Source organism: Sorex fumeus, unplaced genomic scaffold (genome assembly GCF_029834395.1).
Source record: "Sorex fumeus unplaced genomic scaffold, SorFum_2.1 ptg000013l, whole genome shotgun sequence".
In the NCBI taxonomy this organism is placed as follows: Eukaryota; Metazoa; Chordata; class Mammalia; order Eulipotyphla; family Soricidae; genus Sorex; species Sorex fumeus.
Genome location: NW_026606070.1, coordinates 13,965,777 through 13,991,978, shown reverse-complemented (window position 1 = coordinate 13,991,978; position 26,202 = coordinate 13,965,777). Strand labels below are relative to the sequence as shown.

Below are 26,202 nucleotides of genomic sequence, written 5' to 3'. Positions count from 1 at the left end.
ATCTTTAGTATTAAAAGTGTACTTATATAATAAAAAAAAAACAGGCACCGGAAATTCATAATAGTGTAAAAAGTTTCTCATGAGAACACAGACTCAATGAGAAATGTGTTTTAGCTTAGCTTGATTTTTCCTATAATTGTAACTATCTACCAGTTGTTAGAATGCACACAGGTCAGCCTAGAGAACATACTATATAATTCTAGATAGCCTCAATGACAACCTATATTATAATTTGCATGTGTAGTTTTTTAGTTTGCCTCAAGGAGACTCCATGACCATGCTTCATTGCTAAATTCTGCCAGAAATAACAACTTTACACAAAATCTTTTGGAAATTTGAAGGTGTTGGAACACCTAACTTTTTATATGTAGGTAACATCACCTTGATACCAAAACTATTTGAAACATTATATGAAAAGATTATAAAGCAATACCTCCCTTGTACAGATTTATAGGTAAAGGTAAAGGCCCTCCCGTTGATCGTCGATTTGCTCGAGCGGGCCCAGTAACGTCTCCATTGGAGACCTTGTTGTTACTGTGTCTGGCATATCGAATACTCTCGGTAGCTTGCCGGGCTCTCCGAGAGGGGCGGAGGAATCGAACTCGGGTCGGCTCTGTTGGCCGCTTGTAAGGCAAACGCCCTACCCGCTGTGCTATCGCTTCAGCCCACCTCCCTTGTACAGAAATACAAATTTAAAAATTTTTTTAAATGAAATCTAACTTTTGGAAATGATAGGTATGTTATGACCATTGAAGTTTATTCCAAATATATAAGGTTAGTTTGACAATTGAAAATCAGTGTAATTCAGCAGTTTAAGAAAATGAAACCCCCAGAACCATATGGTAATCTCAATAGACATAGAACAAGAATTTGATAGTATTCTGGTAAAAAACAATAAAAAACTTTTACCAAACTCAGAATATACCTAACACCTGTGAGAATGGTTATTGCCCAAAATGTAATTAATTAGTATTGAGGGTAGGAAACCTCTATATATAGTTGGTGGGAATGTAACTTGGTGTAGCCAATATGAAAAGCAGTATGGAGATGACTCATACAAATTAAAAGTGGAAATTCAAGACATATGTGTACACACATATTTAATGTTTCCTTATTTGCAATAGTTAAGAGCTAAAATCTTTCTAAATGCCCATCAACTGAGACTTGTCAAAGAAAATGTAACATATATACACAGTGGAATACCATTCAGCTATAAAAGGTGAAATCTTGCCATCTGCAACAAGTTGGATCAACCTAATGGGAATCATGTTTCATGAAATTAGTCGGAGACTAAATGCCATTTATGTGGCATTTAGGGAAAACAAATGAATTAAATAATATAAAAAGTAAGCTTTTTCTTTTTTGAGGGTGGGGGGAGTCATGCCTGGTGATGCTCAGGGGTTACTCCTGGCTCTGCTAGGAACTAGTTCTAATGGTGCTCGGGGGACCATATGGGATTCTGGGAATCAAACCCGTGTTGGCCATGTGCAAGCAAGGCAAACTCCCTACCCACTGTGCTATCACTCTAGCCCCCAAAGTAAGTATTTTCATTATAAGACAAATTAGTATTTACCAGAAGGGAATGGAGAAAGGGAATGAATAAATTGGAACAAGGTAAAAAATGCCTGGTGAAGAATGGAATTGGACTTGAAGTGGTGAGCTTAATGTGGTATATATACACATATTGATATTCAGGAATACACCCGCAACTTAAAATGCAGTGTTATTTCAATAAAAGAATAAATAAAAGACTAAAAAATAAGTAACCTGAACCCATAAAACTTCTTGAAAGAAACAGGTGAAAACCTGTGTGACCTAGAATTCAGCAAGGATGTCTTATACACAACAAAGTCAAGAGCTATAGAATGAACAGTACCTAAGTACAAATGAGGAAAACGATCTCAAATAACATCTGATAAAGGCCTTCAAATGTAGATTATATAAAAGAAATATCAAAACTCAACAGTGGCTGGGGCTGGAGCAATAGCACAGCGGGTAGGGCATTGGCCTTGCACGTGGCCGACCCGGGATTCTATTCCCAGCTTCCCGTATGGTCCCCTGACTGCCAGGGGTAATTCCTGAGTGAAGAGCCAGGAGTAACCCCTGTGCATCACCAGGTGGACCCAAAAAGCAAAAAAAACAAAAACAAAAACAAAAAACAAAAAACAAAAACAACAGTGGCTAAAAGGGACAAAGACAGTGGTAGAGCGCCTTTGGCTCGTGATGGAAGCACAGCAACTTTGAACACCAAAAGCATGAATGTCAACGCTATTGTACCCATGTCACCTAAACTACAACAAAACAAAATAAACTCAATAGCAAAGGAAATAACTAATCAAATGGAAAGGATTATATTATTCATCAAAGGAGTTAGGCAGAAGGTAAATAAAGAGCCAAAAAATGTTTAGCATCATTCTTTAATGGAATTAAAAACAATGAGATAACCATATAGGCACTAGAATGTCTAAAATGCAGCGCCGGAATGTCTAAAATGTTGAAAATTGATACCATCAAGTTATGGCATGTCTAGAGCAAAAGCGACTTTCATAGTATGTGTAAATGAGTAAAATAGTATGACTGCTTTGGAAAGGATAGTTTCTTACAAATTTAAAATAACACACCACGTGGGCTGGCTATTCCACCCAAAGGTCTTTGTCTAAGATAAAAGCTTATGTCTATACAAGGCATGCATGTTTGTAGCCATTAAGATCTAGAAATAAGCTAATATCTTTTGACAGTTGAATGGATGAAGATATTTAGATAAATCTTTACAATAGAAAACTATTCAATATTGAGGAGAAAGAGCTATGGGTAGTGTGGCAATATGAATAAATCTTTCTTAAACAAATTTTTAGGTCACTCTGGCAGTACTCAGTGACTTATTCCTGGCTCTCCACTCAGAACTTACTCCTGGTGGGGCTCAGGGGACCATATGGAGTATGGGGATCAAACCCAGGCTTGCTTTGTGCAATGAGTGAAAGTACCCTCCCTGCTGTTGCATTGATTTGGCCCTGGATTAAATCTTAAAATAATTAAGCAGAACGAAATTAGCTAGATAAAAATTAGTATATACTACATTAGTCTGTTTTATAAACTTTATGATGATAACTTATAGTGAGAAAAAGATTCATGATTGAAGATAATGATGTGAGGAGATATAAGCGGGAACAGGTAGAATTATGAGACTATACGAAAGCTTTTTTTTTGGAGGGGTGCTGATGGATATTCTGATTTTCTTGACTATAGTAATGGTTTCCTAGGTATATACATATATTAAAACATTTAATTTTATATTTTACGTATGGTTACTGGTGCCCGCTCGAGCAAATCGATGAACAACGGGAGGACAGTGCAATGCTACAGTGCTACATACTGTTTATATCAATTATACTTTAAGACAGCTATACAAAATAGAATAATATAGTAAAATTGAATACACTGAATCTGTCACCATTTCCATGTCCTGAAAGTCATTAAAATTATTTTAGTGACAAGTTAGCATCAGTAAAGACTCAAAAGCAGATTTTAACTGAAGAAATGATTTTTCCAACATAACCATGTGCACAAAGCACCTGTGGAAATGTCTCAAACCTGTAGAACCCTAGGTTTCCTCCTCAGGGTTTGAATCCCAAGGGTATTATCGTGGGGTTCGGGAATCTCCAAGTTGAGCAAACTTGGAGGCATTTTGAGGTTTGCCTTCATAAACCATATTTCAGAATAACTTAATCACTGTCACTGTCCTCCCATTGTTCATCGATTTGCTCGAGCGGGCCCAGTAATGTCTCCATTTTTGAGACTTGTTGTTACTGTTTTTGGCACATTGAATATGTCACAGGTAGCTTGCCAGGCTTTGCTGTGCTGGCGAGATGCCGTCGGTAGCTTGCTGGGCTCTCCGAGAGGGGTGGAGGAATCGAACCTGGGTCGGCCAGGTCGGCCCCATGCAAGGCAAATGCCCTACCCGCTGTGCTATCTATCGTTCCAGCCCAGAATCACTTAACATCCTGAATAATTTTATATAAACAGTCTTCTTCAGAAGACTGCCTAGAATACTGTTTATATAAAAATTGTATTAATCTATATCAGTATATGGACCAGTGATGCAAGACTAAAATGGATATTTGTATCTGCATATTAGAGAGAGCACTTGACTTTAGGTTGGCAAGACTGCCACCACATTCTGGATAGAAGAGTGCTGGTTCTAACTTTGCTGCGTTCATCTGCCTCTCCCCTGTGTGGTTTTATAACTTACATATGCCATGTCATATGAATATTACAAAAATCCATCCCACGGATAGATTATGATGTAGAAATGAAAAAGCAGAATTGGGATCCTTCACAAAATTGGAAATTTATTTATGAACCTAGAAAATGGGTTCAGACATATTGGAACAAAACCAAATTTTGTTGATCACATGGGAAATCACATGTTTTGTTCACTCATGTCTGAAACTTATGTTGTTCATGTTTCCTTATTAACCACAATGTTTGTTCTTTTGTTTTTTATAGGCATGATGCCATTGTCATCTCAGGCACTGAAATGGCCAAACAAATCCAGAAAGAGATAGAGCGAGGTGTGGAATCTTGGGTTTCCCTGGGGAACAGAAGACCTCACCTCAGTATCATCCTAGTGGGAGATAATCCTGCGAGTCATACATACGTCAGGAAGAAGATTACGGCTGCATCTGCCGTAGGTGGGGATGCGTCCTACTCGTCTTTGTTACCAAACTCTATTTTCTGATTGAACTTCAAAGTGAGACCATTATGAAAGACAGTCATCAGATAAATGCTATTTGAATAACATATTAATATTATAGATTACTTACTACAGTTTGTATTTTTTTTCCTCTTACTCTCCCTTCATATTTATTTCTTAGAGACCCGATTCTGCATGATTTCAGATCCCATGGTAAGATGTGTGAGGAACATTTTACATTTTAAGGGCTGCACCTGCTTTAATCATATAATAAATTTGGCTAATTCACTGTCAAAGTTGACCTAATAGTGGTGGTGGTATTAGTATTTTTCTCTTCAAATGTACTAACAGCACCCTTATCACAGATAATTGTAATTCAGCACATGGGCTACTTAGGCCAAGAAATGCATGAGAATCACAAGAATGCATTTCTATTGCCTGAGAAATTCCTCCTGATGGTGTATCAAACCTAGTTTTTAGAAGCTTTTCCTTCCTGTGGGACAGGAACAATTGCCTAGTCATGAGACATGGGATCTTTGTTGTCAAGTGATGTATCATGTTTGTGTTTGTTTTTCTTCCAGGTATCTGCAGTGAGATTATTCTCAAACCCAAGGATGTTCTTCAGGAGGAACTTCTGGACATAACTGATCAGTTGAACACAGACCCAAGAGTCAGTGGTATATTAGTTCAATTACCGCTGCCAGGTAGATAATGTTCTTATATGTATTTTGCTTTGTTTGATGAAAGGAGATATTCAAGAGTATATCATGACACTGAGAGTGGTTATAAAATATATGGGAGTAGAGAATTATTATCCTGCCATGTAATAAAAAAACATTTTAATGGCATGTTTATAATGGGAATTATGGAGAAAACATTTAGGCATTTGTCAGTCATGTGATTTTTGCTTTGCCCAATAGCTTGGGATAATAAAAATGACTAAACCACCAGAAACTGGGCAGAAGGTTTTGTTACTAGAAAGCAAAGCTGTATGGTACTTTGTATGGAATCTCTATTATGGTTTATTATTACCAATGGTACAATAACATCTTTGTATGTGTTATAACTTATTTGTCATTTAAATTATATCCAGATTTATGTTTCTGTTCTTTGGAGGGGGGAGGGTTGGACTGCTCAGGACTCCCCCCTGGCTCTCTGCTCAGCCATCACTCCAGGTGGTATTTGGGTGACAGTGGGCCAACCTGGAGATTGAACTGGGGTCAGTCTCATGCAAGGCAAGTGCTTTAGCCCCTGTGATATCTCTCTGACTTCACATTCTACATTTCTAAATAATTTTTCCCATATAACTGCATTAAAGAATGATCGTTAGGAAAGATCTTAAATTTTTTTAAGTTTCTCCTAAGAAAAATGTTTCTCGTGAATACACTGTATAATCTATAGTGTTAAAAGTGGCATGGGGGCCAGAGATTTGGCTTAGTAGAAGAATTCATGCTTGTATGTTGAGCTCTTGGGTTTGTTCCCTGGCGCTGCAGACATGAAAACAAACACAAAATCCCCTCCCCCCCCAAATAAAGACACTGTTGTACAGTGACTTATCACTTACTTTTAAAACTAGAAAAGTCGTCAACAATGCAACATCCTTTCTTTATATAATTGGAAATTAAGATCTATAAAGGATTATAGGTTCTTAAACATCATGGAAATGATCCCCAACATTTGGCAATAGACTTAACCCCATTTTTTTGGCTCATGGAAAAAAAATGCAAGAAAGCAGAAGCTTTTCTCAGCACTGATTGGGATACCTTGAGGAGTCAGAGACTGAGACCAGGGTTCCTGCAAACAAAGAATGTAGTCCAGCCCTTTAAAAAAAAAAGCCTTTTTTTGCTACTATAATTATCAGGCAACCTTTTTTTTCTTTACAGTCTTTGAGAGTTTGCCAGCTTAAAATTTTACTCATTCAAATATTTATATAATGAATATAAAATATATACAGCCTATGTTCCAAATAGCTATATTAACTGTAGTTCTTCTTTAAAAATTAAGTTCACCTTTGGAGAAATTTTACCGTTTCTAATTTCGCATTTGGTGACTTGATTAGTACTAGCCACTAGATGGCAGTGGTGATCTATCTATACTTGAACTCTGCTCTCATTTCTGAGGGTGAGAAGCTTAGCATTGAAGGAACTATGATAATACGTGGATGTTCTGAGAAAGAGCAATTTATTTTTAATAAAAAAATCAGAGAAGACAATAATATACAAAATTAGTATGAGTAATACGTATTATGAGAAGCATCTCAGACCCTTGACATTTATTAACTCATTGAATGTGTGTAGCAACTATAGTAAACAGTCAAGTTTGAGGTGTTTTGTACATTTTACTGATACCAACTTTGAGGCAAGAAAAGCTAAATCATTTACCCCCAAGGTCACAGAGTTGGAAAGAAATTATAGGTTTTATATACATATTATTGCTTTGGGGATAATTGAGCTTCTTAGATCAATGTTTACAATTTTCTTCAGAGTTGGGTGTTTTTACTTCTGAAATCTCAATCACCAGCCGCCCCCACCCTCCCTAATATTCTTCAATATAGTTATGTTTTATAATGTTAGAGTCTGGAGTAGACCACCCCTCAAGGACAGAGAACAGAGCCGATAATGCAAATGACATAGCGAGATTTATTGCTCCAGCCAGCTGGGGTCCAAGTATCTGCCTCGGCAAGTTCTCACACTTTCATTTTGACAATTACTCAGCAATTTTCTATTACCTACAGAGCACACATCTATTTTGCTGTTGTTGTTTTGGCTCACAACATCCAGCCCACCTCCCTGACACATTCCGGAGTCCTGATCTTATTCCGGGGATGTAATCTTTGACAAATGCATCTGGTTTTTCTGCTTTTCTTGTTCCTGGAAGAAGCTTATCATGGCAGTTCTCCGGCTAAGTGAGTCCTAACAATAAGACAAATATGATAGGAATAAAAAATATGTGCAGTTAAATATATGAAAAGAAATCAAGGGCGTGATTAGTTCAGGATACAGAAAGAGGTTTGCATCACATTACAGCCAAAACATACATGGGTAGTAGGATAAATATATTTTTTAGTGGTGGATTTGCAGATACGTTATTATGGAAAATGGGTGATTAGCAAATTGATTAGAAATAATTACCAATTGAAATCTGCCTAGACTAAAATTGAAACTTAGTCATAAGCTCTAAAGGTAAAGGTAAAGGTAATAAGCTCTAAATGATTGTGAATTCTTTTGAATTCACTAAATTATGCTTTTGAGATTTATTTTATTTTACTTTTGTTTTGTTTGGGTACCATACCTAGCTGTGCTCAGGGCTTACTCTGTTGTTGCGCCAAGGGATGGCTCTTGAGGGGTTAGGAGATTATATGCAGTACAGGGGATCAGGCATTGAAGTAATCCTCTGAAGTATTTCTTTGACCCTGAATAGCACTAGATAGATCTAAATTTTTAAAAATTAGAATTTCAAGCAGACTATTTCTTTGCAAAAGATTTTGATGTTATTTGAGCATCCCTTGTCCTTTTAGAGACAAAGTCATTGCCAAATGTCATTTATCCACTTACATTCTAATCTCATAGGTGACTTTTTTTTTTTGTTTTTTGGGTCACACTCAGCGATGCTCAGGGGTTACTCCTGGCTTTGCACTCAGGAATCACTCTTGGCGGTGCTCGGGGGACCATATGGGATGCTGGGAATCGAACCCAGGTCGGCCGCGTGCAAGGCAAACGCCCTACCCGCTGTGCTATTGCTCCAGCCCCTCATAGGTCACATTTTTTAAATACAAAATTTATGAGTGAGGAGAACAAAACAGAAGATAATTTTCTTGCCTCTGTAGTATGTTAACCGCATGATGGCGCTGTTCAGCAGCCAGTAACTTTTTTCCTTAAAAAATAGTGGAAATTCCATATGAACAGCAGAACCACTTCAGACATATGCTAACACAATTTAGAAGGGATATTCGCAGTGTTAGAGACAAAATATGATATCAACCTAAAAACCTACCAAAAGATGACTGGATCAAGAGCCTATGGTGTATTCACTCTGCCATTTAAGAGGGTGCTCTTTTGTGTTTGGGGACCCAGGGAATGGATCTTGAGGTCATTATGTTAAGTGAAATAAGGAAGTGAAAGACTTAATTGTATAACTTAAGTCATGTAGAATACCAATTACTAAAACAAACAAATTGGTGGATGCCAAGAAAACTGACTCCTACTTAGCCAGAAAACCGAAAAAAAAAAAAAAAGGATGGGGAAGGATGGGAGGAACTAATAAGGAAGGATCTAGTAAAGGGATTTTGTTTTGGAGGTGGGATGGTACTGGAAACCTTGGTGTGGGTGTGGTATTATACAGTGAGGTGTGAAGCCAGCCCCTCATATTACAGAATATTGTAAACCATTCCTAATAACCATAATAATGTTCATGGTTGCAGCGGAAGTTTTTTTTATGGTTTCTCAATTAATGGTGATCTGTCTTAGTGGCCACATTTCACCTTCCCTACGAATTCTCAGGTTGAAATCATGTTGGTGGGCCCCACGGGTGACTTACGTGAAACGGAGAGGAGAAAGATGGTTACTTTCTTCCCATCTGCCTCTGCCACCCAGGACCCAGGGCTACTGGGTTCTTGTCTTGCCTCACAGAGAAGAATTTCAGGAGTAGGTAAGCAGTGAAGTGAAACAGTTTTATTTGGATGTTTTGAAGGAAGGAGGAAGAGAAAGTGAGTAACGTGCTTGAGAGAACCCGGGCTTCTCCAAGCGCAGAGAGAGCCCTACACACATCCCAGCATTAGACAGGAAAGCACAAGTTTACACATCTTCAAGAGGGGAGATGCGGGTGACACATGTGCTTGACCACATGGGCACAAGCAGCACATGGGCTCTGGCAGCATCTGTGCATCTTCCTTTGCTCAAGGTGACCTTTATATGTAGGGCTTCTACCTAGGTCAAAATCTGTTGCTTCTCTGGGTCTGTTTCTGTAGATGGGTGAGGGTCTTGTCAGGCCTTATTTCCTGTTTTTTCACGTTTTCTGCAAGGTTGGCTTTTGCCATTGCCCTGGGAGGGGGCCTTCCCTGTCTGCCTGCCTGCCTACATCAGATTCAATCCTAAGACTTTATTTTAAAGTCACCCACATCAACAGAATTATGGTGTTTTTTTTTTTTTTTGAGCAACGATTCCACAAACATGTTATATCATGTTGGCTGAGAGGATTTGGGGCTTTTTGTTGCTCTTTTTTTTTTTTATTGTGGGGACACTCTTGGAAGTGCTCATTCCTGGCTCTGTGCTCAGGTGATACCAGGGACGGGACCGTGGTTGACCATATGCAAGGCAAGTGCCCTTTACCTGCAGTACTTTTGTTCCAGTTCAGGATTTTAGTTCTTAAAATATCTGATTTAAATATATATATGTGTGTGTGTGTATATATATATATATATATATATATATATATATATTAGTAGTGACTTCTTTTTTTTTCTAAATCTTTTGCTTTTTCCCCATGCCATGCTATTTTCATCTAATCTTGAGTGCATTCACCTTTGGAAAGGAACTTAGCAAAATCAAAATGCCCTTTATTTAGACCATGATACTTGTATGAAACCTGTAGTGTATTCAGGAATTTATTCCCACTCCCTTATTCCCATTCCCACTTCCAATAGTATGTCATTGGAAAAAAATCCTAACTTTGACAATCACATTAGGAAGAATCATTGTTTTCCACTAAAAAATGAGAATGTTTTAAATTTTTGTGAACGTCTTTCAAGCTTGCTGCTGTGAAAATTATATATTATAGAAAATATGTGAAACTATATATAGCTAAAAGGTACCAAATAATTAGCAGTTTTTTCTCCACTGAACTCATAATCACAGAACAAGTGGCATTTTGACAACTTGTGTTATTTTTGTTAATGATTTCTCTTAAATAATAAAACACCACATTTTCTGTAATAATTTTAACTTAATTGGGAGCATGGAAAATAATGTTTTTAACTTCAGCAGACTAAATGTTACGTACTCTTCTAGATTAGATGATTGGATTCTAGAATAGATAGAAAAAGATATATTAGTGTCTTTTTGTGAAAACTGGTGATTTTCATAAAAAAATGAAGTTTAGTTAACAGTCCTGTATCTCAGTATTAATTTCCTAATTTTTGACAGATGCACCCTGGTTAGGTAAGTTGTTACATTAGGGGACATTGAATAAAGGATGTACAGGAACCCTCTGTAAAACTATCTTTGCGATGTTTTTTGTAAATCCCTAATTACAGCATGAAGAAATTACAGAGAACAGACCTTTGTTGGTGGGCCCCACAGGTGGCTTACGTGAGGTGGGGAGGAGAGGAGAGAGATCCCTTTCTCAAGATCTGCTTCTGTGACGCCGAGACCCAGCTGAGAAGACGAGGACTGATAATGTCTCAGATGAGCCCCATCCCCAGACTGAGTGGCCGTCAAGCCACTCAGTCTTCTGGGCACAGGAGTTGATTTCTGCCACCCGATTTCTTGGGGAGCCACAGACTCAGGTTGGGATGAGAAATTGCTCTTTGCAGGAACGGAAAGTCAGTCTTAGGTCTTACCCACAGTTACCGGGTTCTTGTCTTGCCTCACAGAAAAGAATTTCAGGAGTAGACAAGCAGAGAAGTAAAAAAGGTAAAGGTAAAGGCCCTCCCGTTGATCGTCGATTTGCTCGAGCGGGCCCAGTAACGTCTCCATTGGAGACTTTGTTGTTACTGTGTCTGGCATATCGAATACTCTCGGTAGCTTGCCGGGCTCTCCTAGAGGGGCGGAGGAATCGAACTCGGGTTAGCCATGTTGGCCGCTGTAAGGCGAACGCCCTACCTGCTGTGCTATCGCTCCAGCCCAGAAGAAGTAAAAAAAACGGGTTTTATTTGGAGGTTTTTGAAGATGTGGAGGGAAGGAAAGTGAGAGAAGGTAATGCACTCAAGGCAGAACCTGGGCTTCTCCAAAGGCGGAGAGAGCCCCTGCACACACCCCAGCATTAGACAGGAAAGTGCACATCTCAAGAGGGCAGATGCAGCAACACATGTGCTTGGGCAACATATGTGCTCGGCTGACACATGTGCTTGGCCATGTGGGCATAAGCAGCACAAGGGCTCAGGCAGCATATGCCCACCCTTCCTTTGTTCAAGGTGGCTTTTATAGGGTTTTTCCAAGCCTATAAAAAACCACGTGGGGCTTTCTAGCTAGATAAGAGTCCCTTGCTAGGGTTATTGCTAAGTGTGTAGGGTTGGGAGTGGTCTTCTTTCTTTGAAACGCCTTTTCTTGACCGTTGGTCCTGCTGGATCTTCTCTCGGAGGGTGGGTCCAACCTGCTCTGGTCTGGGCTGAGGATTATCAGATCAAAGGAAGGAATTGAGGGTTGTCCAGTATTTCTCTTTAGGCCCTTTCTGTCTGGAGGAGTCCCTCTGGCTGTTCAGACCTCAGGGTCTGCTGCTGGAGGTCTTATCAGGTCTTGCTTTCTGTATCCACAAGGTGGGTCAGACTTAGGACTGGTGGCTTTATTACTTCCCAGAAATTTCACTGCCATGATGGGGGTTGGGGGAGGGGCAGTGGGCTTTCCGTAATCTGCCTGCCTACATCACCTTCACCCACATACCCCTTAAAATTTTCTGAAGGTAAAATCTTTAGGGGGAAAAGGTTGCAGGCTGATATATACGGCAGCCCTAGTAAAGAGCTGTGTAATAATAAAATTTAAGAAGAAATTGCCCAGCCATGAATTCTGACAAAGGCACTAAAACCACATCCCTTTGAGAAGCAAATCCTGAGCTCTTTTGGAGAGCTGGGCAGTACCTGGAACTGGGTGGATGGATTCCCCAGAAAAGAGGAAGCTGAGGTAGGCTGTAAAGGTTGTGATCAGAATATGAAAAGGCAAGCAAAGATTTTCCCCTAGGCAATGCTCAATTAACTTTAATGTATCCAGAGATTATAAGTATCACTAAGTATTTTTTCTTACTAAATGTTTTTATTGTCTTGAGAACTGTGAACATAACTTCCAAAAGTATTTCTCTCCTTAACTTTCTGGAAAATAAACTCAATTGAAGATCAGAGCTAAATAAATTGATTAGCAGACATTTAATTTATTCCATTAAAATGTAAGCTCTAGGAAGGAAGAATTTTGTCTCTCTGGTTTTCCTGAATAGTATCACCTATGTGGTCAATACTTAGTAAATATTTTTATGGTGAATAAATGAATGATTGAACCCAGGATCTCTAATGCCAAGAGCCCTAATGAGTTAATTTCAAGGATCTTATATTTTTGCTCAAAGAGTACATTACCTATTAGCATAAAAATTGCCCGACATTTCTAATTTTCAAGTCCTGAAAGGAAGCAACCAATGAAAATCAAATAGATCTTTCACATTAAAATGGTCAGAGAACATAGCATTGTTATATTAATATTTTATTTGAAATTTATAATACCAGCAATACTTTTTTGGGCAAATGCATTGAAATGCACGTATGTTAAATGTGTCAGTTCCATAAATCCTGAAAAATATAAATTCCCGTGTAACTTAAACACAGCAAGAGATGGAATATTTGTTATCAGCCTAGGATTTCCTCATACCCCTCCCAGTTCATACCTGTGCTTATCTTCCATCCTCACTTTTAAGTAACCACAATTGCATTTCTTTTCACCTGGATATTGCCCATTAGATTACTTTCCTTAATACTGTATCTATTAAAGTGTTTTGCGCATTAAAAGAACTAAGGGGTCAGGAGAGAGTACTGTGGTTAGGGCACATGCCTGGCATGTTCCTGCCATGGGTTTGATTCTCGCCGCCACGTGATCTCTCAGACATCACCAGGTGCAGCTCTGGAATACCCCTAATTCCTCGTAGGATGACCTGGGGTCCTCCTCAGGCCAACATGAGTACACCAGCGTCCCAGAATCCAAGCAGCACCTTATCCTTGGTCCGTTGTAGAGAACTTTTTAAAAAGTTTTTTTTTTTTATAGACTAAATTGTTTGTCATCTCCTAGTTTCAGGAAACACAGATGGAGACTTATCCTGCTATAACATTATAGAATGAATACAGTTATTCAAAGTAGAAAAAGTATTGATTGGAGAGACTTTCTTTAAAAAGTTTCTTTTTTTTTTCTTTTTTTCCTTTTTGGGTCACACCCAGAGATGCTCAGGGGTTACTCCTGGCTTTGCACTCAGGAATTACTTCTGGTGGTGCTTGGGGTACTGTATGGGATGCCAGGGATTGAACCCGGGTCGGCCGCGTGCATGGCAAATGCCCTACCCGCTGTACTATTGCTCTGGCCCCCTTGTTTCTCTTTGAATATGGTTGAGATGGGCTGGAGCGATAGCACAGCGGTAGGGTGTTTGCCTTGCCCGCAGCCAACCCGGCAGACCCGAATTTGATTCCTCTGCCCCTCTTGGAGAGCCTGGCAAGCTACTGAGAGTATCTCACTTGCGCGGCGAAGCCTGGCAAGCTACCCGGGACGTATTCGATATGCCAAACACAGTAACAACAAGTCTCACGATGAGACGTTACTAGACCCACGCGAGCAAATTGATGAACAGTGGGAGGACAGTGCTACAGTGCTATGGTTGAGATTGCTAATTTTTTGAGGGGGCTGCACCTGGCCAAACACAGTAACAACAAGTTTCACAGTGTAGACGTTACTGGACCCACTCGAACAAATTGATGAACAGCGGGAGGACAGTGCTACAGTGCTATGGTTGAAACTGCTAATTTTTTGAGAGGGCTGCACCTGGCTAAGGGATTTACTCCTGGTTCTGTGCTCAGGGATCATTTCTGACCATATTCAGGAGATTGTATGGAGTGCTAGGGATTGAACACTGATTCGGGTGCATGCAAGGCAAGTGCTCTACTCACTATACTATCTCTCTGACCCCCTGAAATAACTGCTTTTACACATTTAATTACTTTGGTGATCTAATGATAATTGGATCTGCTTAAAGTAAGATGGTAGTCTTACCAGTCTTGGTATACAGAATATCCAAGACACAAGACATTTTGTTGAAAGCAGTTTGAATTTGAATTCTGGAAATATTTTTAAAAATTACATTTTAGTCTTTTCCACAATATAATGGGTATGGAAGCTTTTATGTAACAAATGTATCCATAGTTCAAAATTTAAGCACGTGGGTTAATTGTATTTTAGGGTGATTTAACTTATGGTGTGTATAGAATAGTAAGAGTTTATTTTATAATTAATATTTTTCAAAATGAGATGACTACATTTACTTTTTTTTTCTTTTTCTTTTTTTTTTTGAAGTCAACAGATTTTATTTGGAGGGTTTTTGAAGGGAAGGAGGAAGAGGAAAGTGGGAGAGAGTGAAGAGTAAGAGAGACAGAGTAACGTGCTCAAGAGAGAACATGGGCTTCTCCAAGGGTGGAGAGAGCCCTTACACACACCCCAGCATTAGATAGAAAAGCACAAAAGTACACATCTCAAGAGGGGAGATGTGGGTGACACATGTGCTCAGGCACAACATGTGCTCGGCCACTCAGGCACAAGCAGCACATGGGCTCGAGCGCCATATGTGCACCTACATTTACTTTTTTTTTATATATATATAATTTTATTTATTGAATCACCGTGAGAGCAGTTACAAAGCTTTCGGGTCTAAGTCTCAGTCATACAATGAAACACCCGTGCCTTCACCAGTGCCCATTCTCCACCACCAAAAACCCCAGTATACCCCCATCCCACACCCTCCCCCTACCTGTGGGGCAGATGATTTCCACATTACTCTCTCTCTACTTTGATCACATTCAATATTTCGACACCAGACCCACCATTATTATTTGAGATTTTACCCCAATACTCAGATCTGCTGAAAAAGCAACAGTAGACAATTCGTGTTCTATTGCTGGTTATGAATAACATATGATGTCGCGTGGCAGCAGTAGGGCCATGTGATTTTGAAATTCTGAAATTTTAACACTTAAATCTGGAGGGATTTCTGCCAAAACCTGCTGGGTTCCGAGATTTGCTCCTGAGTCTCTGGGATCATGGCCATTAAGCAGCTTGATCAGGAGCCAGAGAGGCCGTTCGTGGGCGATGACTTGGGGTCTCGTTGGGGTGGGGAGGACAGGCCCGGCTCCGCCCCCATCCTGCAAGGCCCAACAAGTTTCGTCACTGTGGGCCCAAGCCTGACTGTCCAATGGCCTCTGGAGTATGATGGCCACCGAACCATCAGGGGGAAGCAGGCAGAGGGACAGCACCCTTTTCCCCACTGGGGTAGCCCGGCGACAGTAATGTACTGCGGGGTCCAGACACAGTTCTGCCAAAAGCCACTTGGTTTCGAGGTTTGTTTCTGAGTCTCTGGGATCATGGCCGTTAAGCAGCTTGGTCAGGAGCCAGAGAGGCCGTTTGTGGGCGATGACTTGGGGTCTCGTTGGGGTGGGGAGGACAGGACCGCACCCCCTCAATCCCATGAGACCCTGCATGTCTCATCACTGGGGGCCCAAACCTGGCTGTCCGATGGACTCTGAAGGATGGCGGCCACCAGGCCGCCAGGGGGAACAGGCCAAGACACAAAACCTATTCCCACCTGGGTTGGCCCAGCACTGTTAACCTACTGCAGGGACCAGACACATTTCTGCCAAAAGCCGCTGGGTTTCCAGATTTGTTTCTGAGTCTCTGGGATCATGGCTATTAAGCAGTTCAATCAGGAACGAGAGAGGCCATGCCTCCAATTATATAGCTGAGCTGGAGGTGGTTTGTGGGTGTGTTTCCCATATGCCTAACTTTTGGCCGTTTACTTTCTTGGTAAACTTTGCCCCAAGTTTTTGAGGTCTGGCCAAAGGCATAGCAGCAATTTTGGGATATCTGAAAGTCTGAAGGCGCCATCAGGCTGCTGATGCACTCGCCTCACGGGTACAGATTGACCTGCTGGCGGCACCAACCCCCCTACATTTACTTTTTAATTGATTAATTTACTGCTCAAGATGTAGTCTTATAGGAAATATAATGAGATTTTGCATTACAATTGTGATACATATATATGTATGTATATTTACTATGGACATTAGGAGGAATCTAGGCATGAACGATGACTATTTTAATTGTGACTATATTTTCCACTAAATCTATAATGATAAAAATGGAGTACAGAAGGCTATTAGTGAAAATGTTTTATATGGAAAAACTATTTGTTCAAGTTTTCTTTGGATGCAAAGGTACAGACACAAAGACATTACCTGGTGGTTGCCAGATCTCACTGATATTGTTTGATTTCACCAGTTTCTTCTTCCTCAGCTCAGCTATGTTGGCCCTGTAATTACATGTACTTTTATAGCAGCTAATCATAACCATCAAGATATACCATTTTATCCTACTATTTTGGTAGCAAGACAGGGAACAAAGTAGTGATTGGATATGTTTACTGAAGCTGATTTATAAGTGGTCTCTCTGTGAGGTCCTTAGATTTCACTTTGCAGCCTTCTAATAATAACAGTTACAAAATCAGAGCAATTTTATTTACTTTTCAGATCACGTGGATGAGCGAACAGTGTGCAATGGAATTGCCCCTGAAAAAGATGTCGATGGCTTTCATATTATCAATATTGGAAGGCTGTGCCTTGATCAGCCTTGCCTTGTACCTGCCACTGCCGGTGCTGTTTGGGAAATAATTAAAAGAACAGGTTGGTGATTGTGGTCTGTAGGACATGGGTGTGAAGTGTCAAACAGCATTTGCCTTGATGGAAACCCCTTAGTTAGTCTGAGTAAGAGACAGAAAATGGTAATCTATAAAAGTTTAATTATAGAAAGATGTAGCTTAAAATAATAATTTTAAATCATCATTTGAAACTACGAATATCGAATACGCCACTATATGCCAAAAACAGTAACAAGTCTCACAATGGTGACGTTACTGGTGCCTGCTCGAGCAAATCGATGAACAACGGGACGACAGTGCTACAGTGTTACAGTGCTATTTGAAACTACATCCAAATAATCTAAAATAAAATAAAAGAATTAATAAAATAAAATAAGTAAGGCTCACAGTCCAGAAAGGTGTGTAAGATGCTTATTTCTGCATTCATTTCTTGATTCCTGGAGGTCTTTTCCCTGGATGGTGTTCTTACCTCCTTCACTCCTGGAAGCATTTCCTTTTTATTTGGCTATTTCCTAATGGAGAGAAAAATTCCAGTGCAAATCCCAGAATCATACTCTTCAAATATTAGTGCTTAAAAACAATCTTAGTTCTAACAACTTTTATTTACGGAAAGAATATGCCCCATAGAGGTAACCTGTGTTGTGTTTGCAAACTTTATTTCTCATAAAGTTTCACCAGTTTTCTTCTTATATAAAGAGAAGATAAATATTTGGAATATAAATATTCCAATTAGTATATTTACTCTTATCTCCTATGAAGTAAAGTGTGTGTTGTATAAAAAATACCTTTAAAAGTGATTTCAGTAATTAATAAAAATTATGCATAAAAAATGATTATAGGGCCAGAGTGAGAGTACAGAGGTAAGGAATTTGACTTGCATGCGGTTGACTGGGATTTGATCCTTGGTATTCCCTATGGTCTCCAAGGATGGCCAGGACTAATTCCTGAGTGCAGAGCCAGGAGTAATCCCTGAGAATTGTTGGGTGTGGCCACTAAACAAAATAAAAAAGAAAAAAAAAACAGATTTAATTTTATCTCATGTTTGCTTAAAGTTTTAGTACCAATCAAATTTAATCTTGTTATAATCTTCTTTATAATCAGTGCAAAATATATTTTAAATCTGCACTACTCACTTTATGAGAATCTCACTGCATTAAAGTAATGTAATGGCAACTTGAAAATATTTGTGGCTAATGAGAATATAATCACAGAGAACATGATAAATGCAAGAAGCATAAATAATCTGAGCAATTTATAGACACTTTATAAACAACTCAGTAATCCATATGTAACTAGAAGATTTTAAAGAATGTTGCAAGTTCATTTCGAGTTCAAATGTTTACTTTGACTCTTGTTGATTGATTCTTCACTTATATTAAACTCTGTGTTTTAAGGAATTGAAACATTTGGGAAAAATGTGGTGGTGGCTGGAAGATCCAAGAATGTAGGGATGCCCATTGCCATGCTTTTACACACGGATGGAGACCATGAACGGCCAGGAGGTAGGCAGACCTTGCGAAGTCTCTTTAAAATTAGAAGGTTATTATTTCTTAAAATTATCAAGTAAAAATGTTTGAAAATATAAGATGTGTATTTATTATTATTTCTTCTAGAGCATATCCCGTTTAGGTCTTGCTCCTGGCAGTGTTTGCTTGGGGTGGGTACCATATGGGGTACTAGGGATTGAGCCTGGGTCTGCTGCGTGCAAGACAAGGCCCTTACCTGTTGTATTATTTCTCTAGCCCCTATTTGTGGGTTTTTATAAAAGTTTCTCTAATTCCTTACCTAATAACATAATTGCCTTTCTTACTTGTATGTACATTATGTACACAACTCCTTTACTTCCATTTTTTTCTTTTTGCTCTATATATTTTATTTAAAGGAAAAAACCCAATAATTTAGACATTTTAAAAAGTTGGAAAAAAAAAACAGTATCCCCCTGCATGTTCCCATTTAATTCTTCACCGAATCCATCTTCACAGACAGGTCACTACTAGCTTCCACATCTTATGTATCAGTTTCTCCTTCACAGCGAAGACAGTACACATATTATCAGTATTACTGTTGGTGGATGAATTTCAGTTTCTTGATTCAGATTTTCAGAGATGGATTAAGATCATGATGGAAATAATGCATATGAAAACAAATTTTAAGCTTCAAAAATCAAAGGAAAATTGAGCCTGAGGATCACATATATAAATTGATGAATAATGAGATCTTTGCTTTTTATTTCTCTTTTTTTTGGGGGTTTAAGGAATTAAATATGGTACAAACAAAAATATGTATGTAGGGCTGGAGCAATAGCACAGCGGGTAGGGCGTTTGCCTTGCACGTGGCCGACCCGGGTTTGATCCCCAGCATCCCATATGGTCCCCCAAGCACTGCCAGGAGTGATTCCTGAATTCAGAGTCAGGAGTAACCCTTGTGCAACGCCGGGTGTGACCCAAAAAGAAAAAAATATGTATGTAGATTATAGTAAATTAAGAACCAATGGTGTTGCAGATAACGTTAAAAGAGACTTAGCTTTGGGCCCTGAGACATTGTGGAGAGGAATATTCACCTTGCTGCTCTGGTAGCCTGATTTGAATCCCCCCACCCCTACCCCCACCCTTGCATCGCTACACCCTGAGCACAGAACACAGAGTCAGGAGTTGTCCCAAACACCACTGGGTGTTACACATTTCAGAACTGAAGAAAGTGAGAGACGGGCAGAGCACTTTCCCAAGGTCACTCAAGGAAGTGGGAGATCCGAACTGGGGGAATGGGAGCTCACTCCAGTCAGGAGCATAGACTGCCGTGCAGCCCCTCTACTTATCGCTGTGCCCGTGGAGAGGTCACTGAATCTGTGCAACTCTCTGCTTTCCTCACCTGCATAAGAGATAATAGCTTCTTCATTGGGTTATTGTGAAATTAAGTGAGATATGAATATAAGAAACTGATCACTGTGCTCGACACAGTAAGTGAAACGACCCATTGTACATATGAACTCTGACTTGTTAGCACAGTGGGTAGGACGTTTACCTTGCATGCAGCCCACTCGGGTTTGATTCCTCTGTCCCTGTTGGAGAGCCCTGCAAGCTACCGAGAGTATCCTGCCCGCATGGCAGAGCCTCGCAAGCTCCCCGTGGCGTATTTGATATGCCAAAAACAGTAACAACAAGTCTCACAATGGAGACGTTACTGCCTCTATGGCAGACAATTTCCTGCATACTCTCTCTGCTTTTGGGCATTATGGTTTGCAATATAGATACTGAGATACTGGTCCTTTATCTACTTTCAGCACACATCTCCCATCCCGAGTAATCCCTCCAACCATCATTGACTTAGTGACCCCTTCTCTATCCCGGCTGCCTTCTCCCCCAGCTCATGAGGCGGGCTTCCAACGATGGAGCGATATTCCTGACCCTTGTGTCTACTATCCTTGGGTGTCAGTCAAAAAGAGCAGTTTAGAAAGGCCAACCAGCTGACTTTGTTTATAGGAATGTTCTGGATTTTATTTGGGCAGCATTCACTCAGTACTTGTTCTCTATGAAGTTCCATGGGATCCAGTGGGTTAGAAAAACTTAGTCCTCTCTTTCCAGAAGGTGACAGTCTGTGTGGTCAGCGTCCACCTTTAGATACTTTCCTCAGAGACGTGCTTCCTCTCTGGCCTTGCACTTTTGTGCTCAAACTGCCCTTGTGCGGAAACTTTGTGGGTATCAGGTGCTTGTTATTCAAGCGCTATCCTATCTCAATGATAAACCCACAAGATATTTTGCCAGAAGTAATGCCATGCCTTTATGGAAATTGCCTCCAGTTGTGAAAATGAACATTTTTTTTACCCCTTGGGTATATTATCGCCGACCTCCAGTGCCTTTAGGAGGTCATGCTGAAGATGATGTTTGTGGCGAGAATCAAGTGATGTATGTGGTTTGTGTGGTTAAATACAACATAGCTCCAGGCTGATCCAGACGTTTTCAGGTTTCAATATGAAGAGCCAAATCCGTACACCTGGGAGTGCAACGCCAGGCAAAATGACCACACAACTAGGATGGAAAAGCGGTGTGGGTGGCAGCCGAGCAGAATGGGGTGTTTGCTGCCCTCTAGAATGAGCCTTGGCCACACTGGAGCAGGGGAGATGGCGAGCGTGCAGTGTTCCCTCCTCCTGTCCCATTGCCTCACATTAGAAATGCATAGGTGTGACACGGAGGCGATTTTTGTTCCATGAAATATTACTGAATTGTGGCTTTGAGTTTCTATAGAAGGTAATAGAAATGAATGAATGCTTGCTGTAATCTCATTTTTAAAAGTCTGAGTAGGAGGAAAACTTTCATGTTAGAATCTCCTGACTTGTGCTGACTAGTATCTGGGAGGCTTTGTGCTTCCACAGTACTGTGTGTTCTCGCGGCAGATAGCTGGGAATATTACACCGTTGAAACTAATATTAGTCATTATTTTAAATGCAGCCTGAAGGGGCTGGAGAAATACAGCAGCATATAGTATGCTTTTCACACATCCAACCCAGGTTTTACGTATTGTGTATATTGTCATAACAATACTAATTCTATTGGATATTGATTGTTAATGTGTTTCATTTTCCTAGGCATACATAGTATGTCTAGTAAATGTGAACTTGTAAATGTTCAATATTTTGTCACAAACTTTTGTTTCCCTGGAATTTGTCACAGGGCCTAGCAATAATGCTAACCATGCAATGCAGGAGTGAGTGAGTCAGTACAACTTATGGCTTTTGCTTACAATAAACCTCTTGTCCAATGACTGAACTAACTTATTTTAACTAAACATTGGGATATCATTTGATTGCTTGAAACTTTTTCTAATAGTTTCACAATCATATTACCCGTGACCTGGCAATTTGTTACTGTTGAGAATCTGGTTCCCTGGGGAACTGACTGAGAGGGATGATCCAGTTTACCTGATCCTCATTAACAGGGAAATAATTCTACATATAATAATTCTTCATATAAAATAATATCTTCATTATTTTTAAAGTTATTTTAAGATAGCTACTCATACTCTACCTGTAGTCTCGATTGGTGAAGACTGACTGTGGAACAGCCGAGTCTACTGTTAATGAGTCTGGGCGCTTTGGTCTGGTTACCTGTGTCCATTGTCCATTTTGACATTTTCTCATGCAATAAGAAATGTAGGGGCTGGAACAATAGCATGGCGGGTAGGGCATTTGCCTTGCATGCAACTGACCCAGGTTCGATTCCCAGAATCCCATATGGTCTCCTGAGCACAGCCAGGAGTAATTCCTGAGTGCAAAGCCAGGAGGTAACCCCTGTGCATTGCCAGGTGTGACCCAAAAAGCAAAAAAAAAAAAGCAAAAACAAAAGAAAAATAAAGCTCTTGACCTTCCACACAGTGCTTCCTCACCTCTGGGTGCCACCTGCTGATAGGAAACTCTCCATCCACTGGCTAGAAAGCTGGGAAATCAATGCTGAGTTTAAGTGGCATTTTTCCAGATGCAGGAGTGATACAGGCTTTCATTCTAGAGGACAGAGCTGTACAACAGCTGGATGAACCTGCTTTCTCATGCTCTACCAGCTCTGCAGAGATCAAACAAAACAAGCTCTTGAGGAATTCGCACGGTGTGAGCTGTACTGTCAGACGGACTGGAACCAAGATTTCAAAATGGAAAGATTGCCATCCTGTGTTGAATATTAATGCTTTGTTCAGTGAAATGAAACACTGTTGTGCCAAGTTGAACCGAAGCAAGAGATACTGACACCTCCTAGAAAGACTTCACGGTTAAAAAGCAGGAGCACTTAGGTTGCAGCAGAAGAAGCCAAAGGAAGTGTTGCAGAGGGACACATAACAAGAGAAGAGATTCAGAGTCTCCTGCTCCCGCACCTGGCTGTCCTCACCGGGGCCCCCTTGGAGGGGGGAGGGTTGAGTTCCTCTTCCCCCCTCCCCCCCACCCCGAGCAGAGCCCCAGCAGCTGAGGATCTCCGGAGCCAGCCATGGCCATGCTGGGACCACTCTCCACATGTCCAGACGGGCCTCATGCATGAAAGAACTGGCAGAGGAACCCAGGCATGCGGGTCCCGGGACTGAGGTCTCCAAGCCTACTCGGATTGGGATTGGGCCTTCTCCACCCAGACCCCCCATCTTCCAGTAGGTAGGCATCACACCCACCAGTTGCCACCAGCGCCAGGTTGGTCCCATCAATGACCAAGATGCAGAGACTATAAAACCCAGCTCCAAGAAGCGTGTGGCCACATTTGCGGCCACACGACATCTTATTATCTTATTTTTCCTTTGGAGAACCTGGCAGGCTACCAAAAGTATCCTGCCCGCACGGCAGAGTCTGGCAAACTTCCTGTCTCGTACTCAATATGCCAAATACCAGTAACAATGATGGGTCTTATTCTTCTAACCCTGAAAGAGCATTGAAATGGCTCTTTTAAAATCTCAGGGCTAGGAAGAAGGAGACGTTACTGGTGCCTGCTCGAGGAAATTGACGAACAACAGGATGATCGTGATCGTGATGACTATATTTCAGATCTCTCAGAACATATGTTACTGACTAAAGTTACCATTGATATTTCTGTGTTTTACAAAAGATAATGAACTTTTATTTAGGAGGACTCTGGCTTTTGGTTGACAAAAATACCCTTTTTATAAAAAAAGCTATAAAATTTAATGGCAGGCATTAATTTTATGTGTACTCTTCATCGGCCACCGTCCAGAACTCATGGCTGCTTCTCCCAGAAGGGAGCATAAAATGAACATAATCCTGAACCGTGCAGATGCACAACCCATCATAAGATACTCCCCACTCATTTTCCATAATTACCACACCATATTTGATGGGTTTCAGACAGTAGACAACAAATCATAGAGGGAAATATATATATGCATATATATGCCTATATACATATTTTATGTCTCTCTCAGAGAGCCCTACAAGCTACCAAGAGTATCCCGCCCACACAGCAGAGCCTGGCAAGCTACCCGTTATGTATTTGATATGCCAAAAACAGTAACAATAATGGGTCTCATTCCCCTGACCCTGAAAGAGCCTCCAACACAGCAGAGTTGGGAAGGATGAGAGGAGAGACTGTTAAAATCTCAGGGCTGGGACGAATGGAGATGTTACTGGTGCCCACTCAAGCAAATCGATGAACAATGGGATGACAGTGCTACAGTGCTACTTGGCAGTATGTATTGTGTATATACACAGAATGTAATAGGAATCACATCTGCAGTGTGCTTTTGGTAGGTGCAGTAGAGATGTGAAACATAAGGCCTGCGGCCTTATCTAGTGAATCCTTGAAATCTTGTAATCTGGCCCTGGTGTATGATGAGACAGACATGTATGCTTCCCTACAGCCCCATTTGCCTACTTATGTCTGTTTTCTACAAAACATCACTGTCACTGCCCTGTCCTCCTGTTGTTCATCGATTTGCTTGAGCGGGCACCAGTAACGTCTCCATTGTGAGACTTCTTGTTACTGTGTTTGTCATATTGAATACATCATGGGGAGCTTGCCAGGCTTTGCCGTGAGGGTGAGATACTCTCGGTAGTTTGCCAGACTCTCCGAGAGGGGCGGAGGAATCGAACTCAGGTTGGCCAGGTCGGCCGCATGCAAGGCAAACGCCCTACCCACTGTGCTATCACTCCAGCCCACTACAAAACATAATGAACTGTTTTTTAGGAGGATTGCCCATATTGCATGACCCACAAATGATGTTACAAATATCTGTATGGCCCCGACAGAACAAAGGTTTCCCACCCTTGAAAGGGGTATAAATACCCTAATACATTTGTCAGATTTTTACTGTGTACAGTGAGGGATATTTTTTACATAAGTCACCCAAATTTTTCTGAATTAAAACAAAAATAAATGTGAGGTTGTTGGGAGGCAGAAGTCAATGAGCTAGTTAGTTCATACAAAGTAAATACTCAAGTCATGTTACATAGTATAATGTACCTATTTTAACACATATTTAAGGTGGACTACAGCAATATGTAAAACAGTAAAAATGAGAAATAGTTTATGGGAAAGGGAAGCAGGGCCTGGAAACAAAAAAGAAGCCAAGGATAATAAGTGTACTGCCGAAAAGAGGCATATCTTATTCAGTCACTCCCACTGCCGAGCATGCTGCTTTTTTAAATATATGGGTGTGCTTTATTTACATGTTTGGTAAATTTCTGTGATTGGGTCTAAGTTATTTTTTTATGATTGGGTTACTTATTTTGGGGCTGGAGTAATAGCACAGCGATAGGGCGTTTGCCTCCCACGCAGTTGGCCTGGCCGACCTGGGTTCGATTTCTCTGCCCCTCTCAGAGAGCCCGGCAAGCTACCGAGAGTATCTCACCCACACGGCAAAGCCTGGCAAGCTACCCGTGATGTATTCAATATGCCAAACACAGTGACACCAAGTCTCACAATGGAGACGTTACTGGGACCGCTTGAGCAAATCAATGAACAACGGGAGGACAGTGCTAAAACAGTGCTAATAATACAAATATACTTATTTCATCCTGAGAATTTCTTAGTTCTCAGAAAAGAATGATTGTTTTCCCGATTAGTATCTTTAAAGTTAAATTCTATCCTCAGGATAAATAAGCCATTTTCTGATGTTGAGACCAAAAAGTAATTTCTCCCAAGGGTTCCGATAAACAGAAAACAATGTAATGGGTTGAGTAAGGTTTATAGTATTATTTTAAATCTAGTTCTATAGCCACAATTTTTGGCTATTCTATTATTACAGCACAGATTAAAGCTACCACAGGTGTGTATTTCTTTGATCTCAGTAGTTATTTCTGTTTTGGGGGCATTCTCCTCTTTCCAGTTCTAAATTAGAGGTATGCAATTAACTGTCTTCCAGAGCTTTAAAAATACATACACTATGAGCCTCAAACAAAACCACTAAATCAGGATCTTTATGAGATTAGACCT

At 40.4% G+C, this 26,202-nt stretch overlaps 1 protein-coding gene across 2 annotated transcripts in view; it reads left to right on the top strand.

The window, feature by feature from the left end:
* The window catches only part of MTHFD2L (methylenetetrahydrofolate dehydrogenase (NADP+ dependent) 2 like), a 109,810-nt gene that overhangs the window by 7,759 nt on the left and 75,849 nt on the right, over nt 1–26,202 (top strand). For both annotated transcript variants that reach the window (XM_056111292.1, XM_056111291.1), the window contains 4 exons: nt 4,507–4,691; nt 5,275–5,397; nt 17,163–17,315; nt 18,685–18,792. In XM_056111292.1, coding sequence (XP_055967267.1) covers nt 4,538–4,691; nt 5,275–5,397; nt 17,163–17,315; nt 18,685–18,792 — 538 coding nt within the window. In that variant the 5' untranslated portion in view covers nt 4,507–4,537. The remainder of the gene's footprint in view (nt 1–4,506; nt 4,692–5,274; nt 5,398–17,162; nt 17,316–18,684; nt 18,793–26,202) is intronic.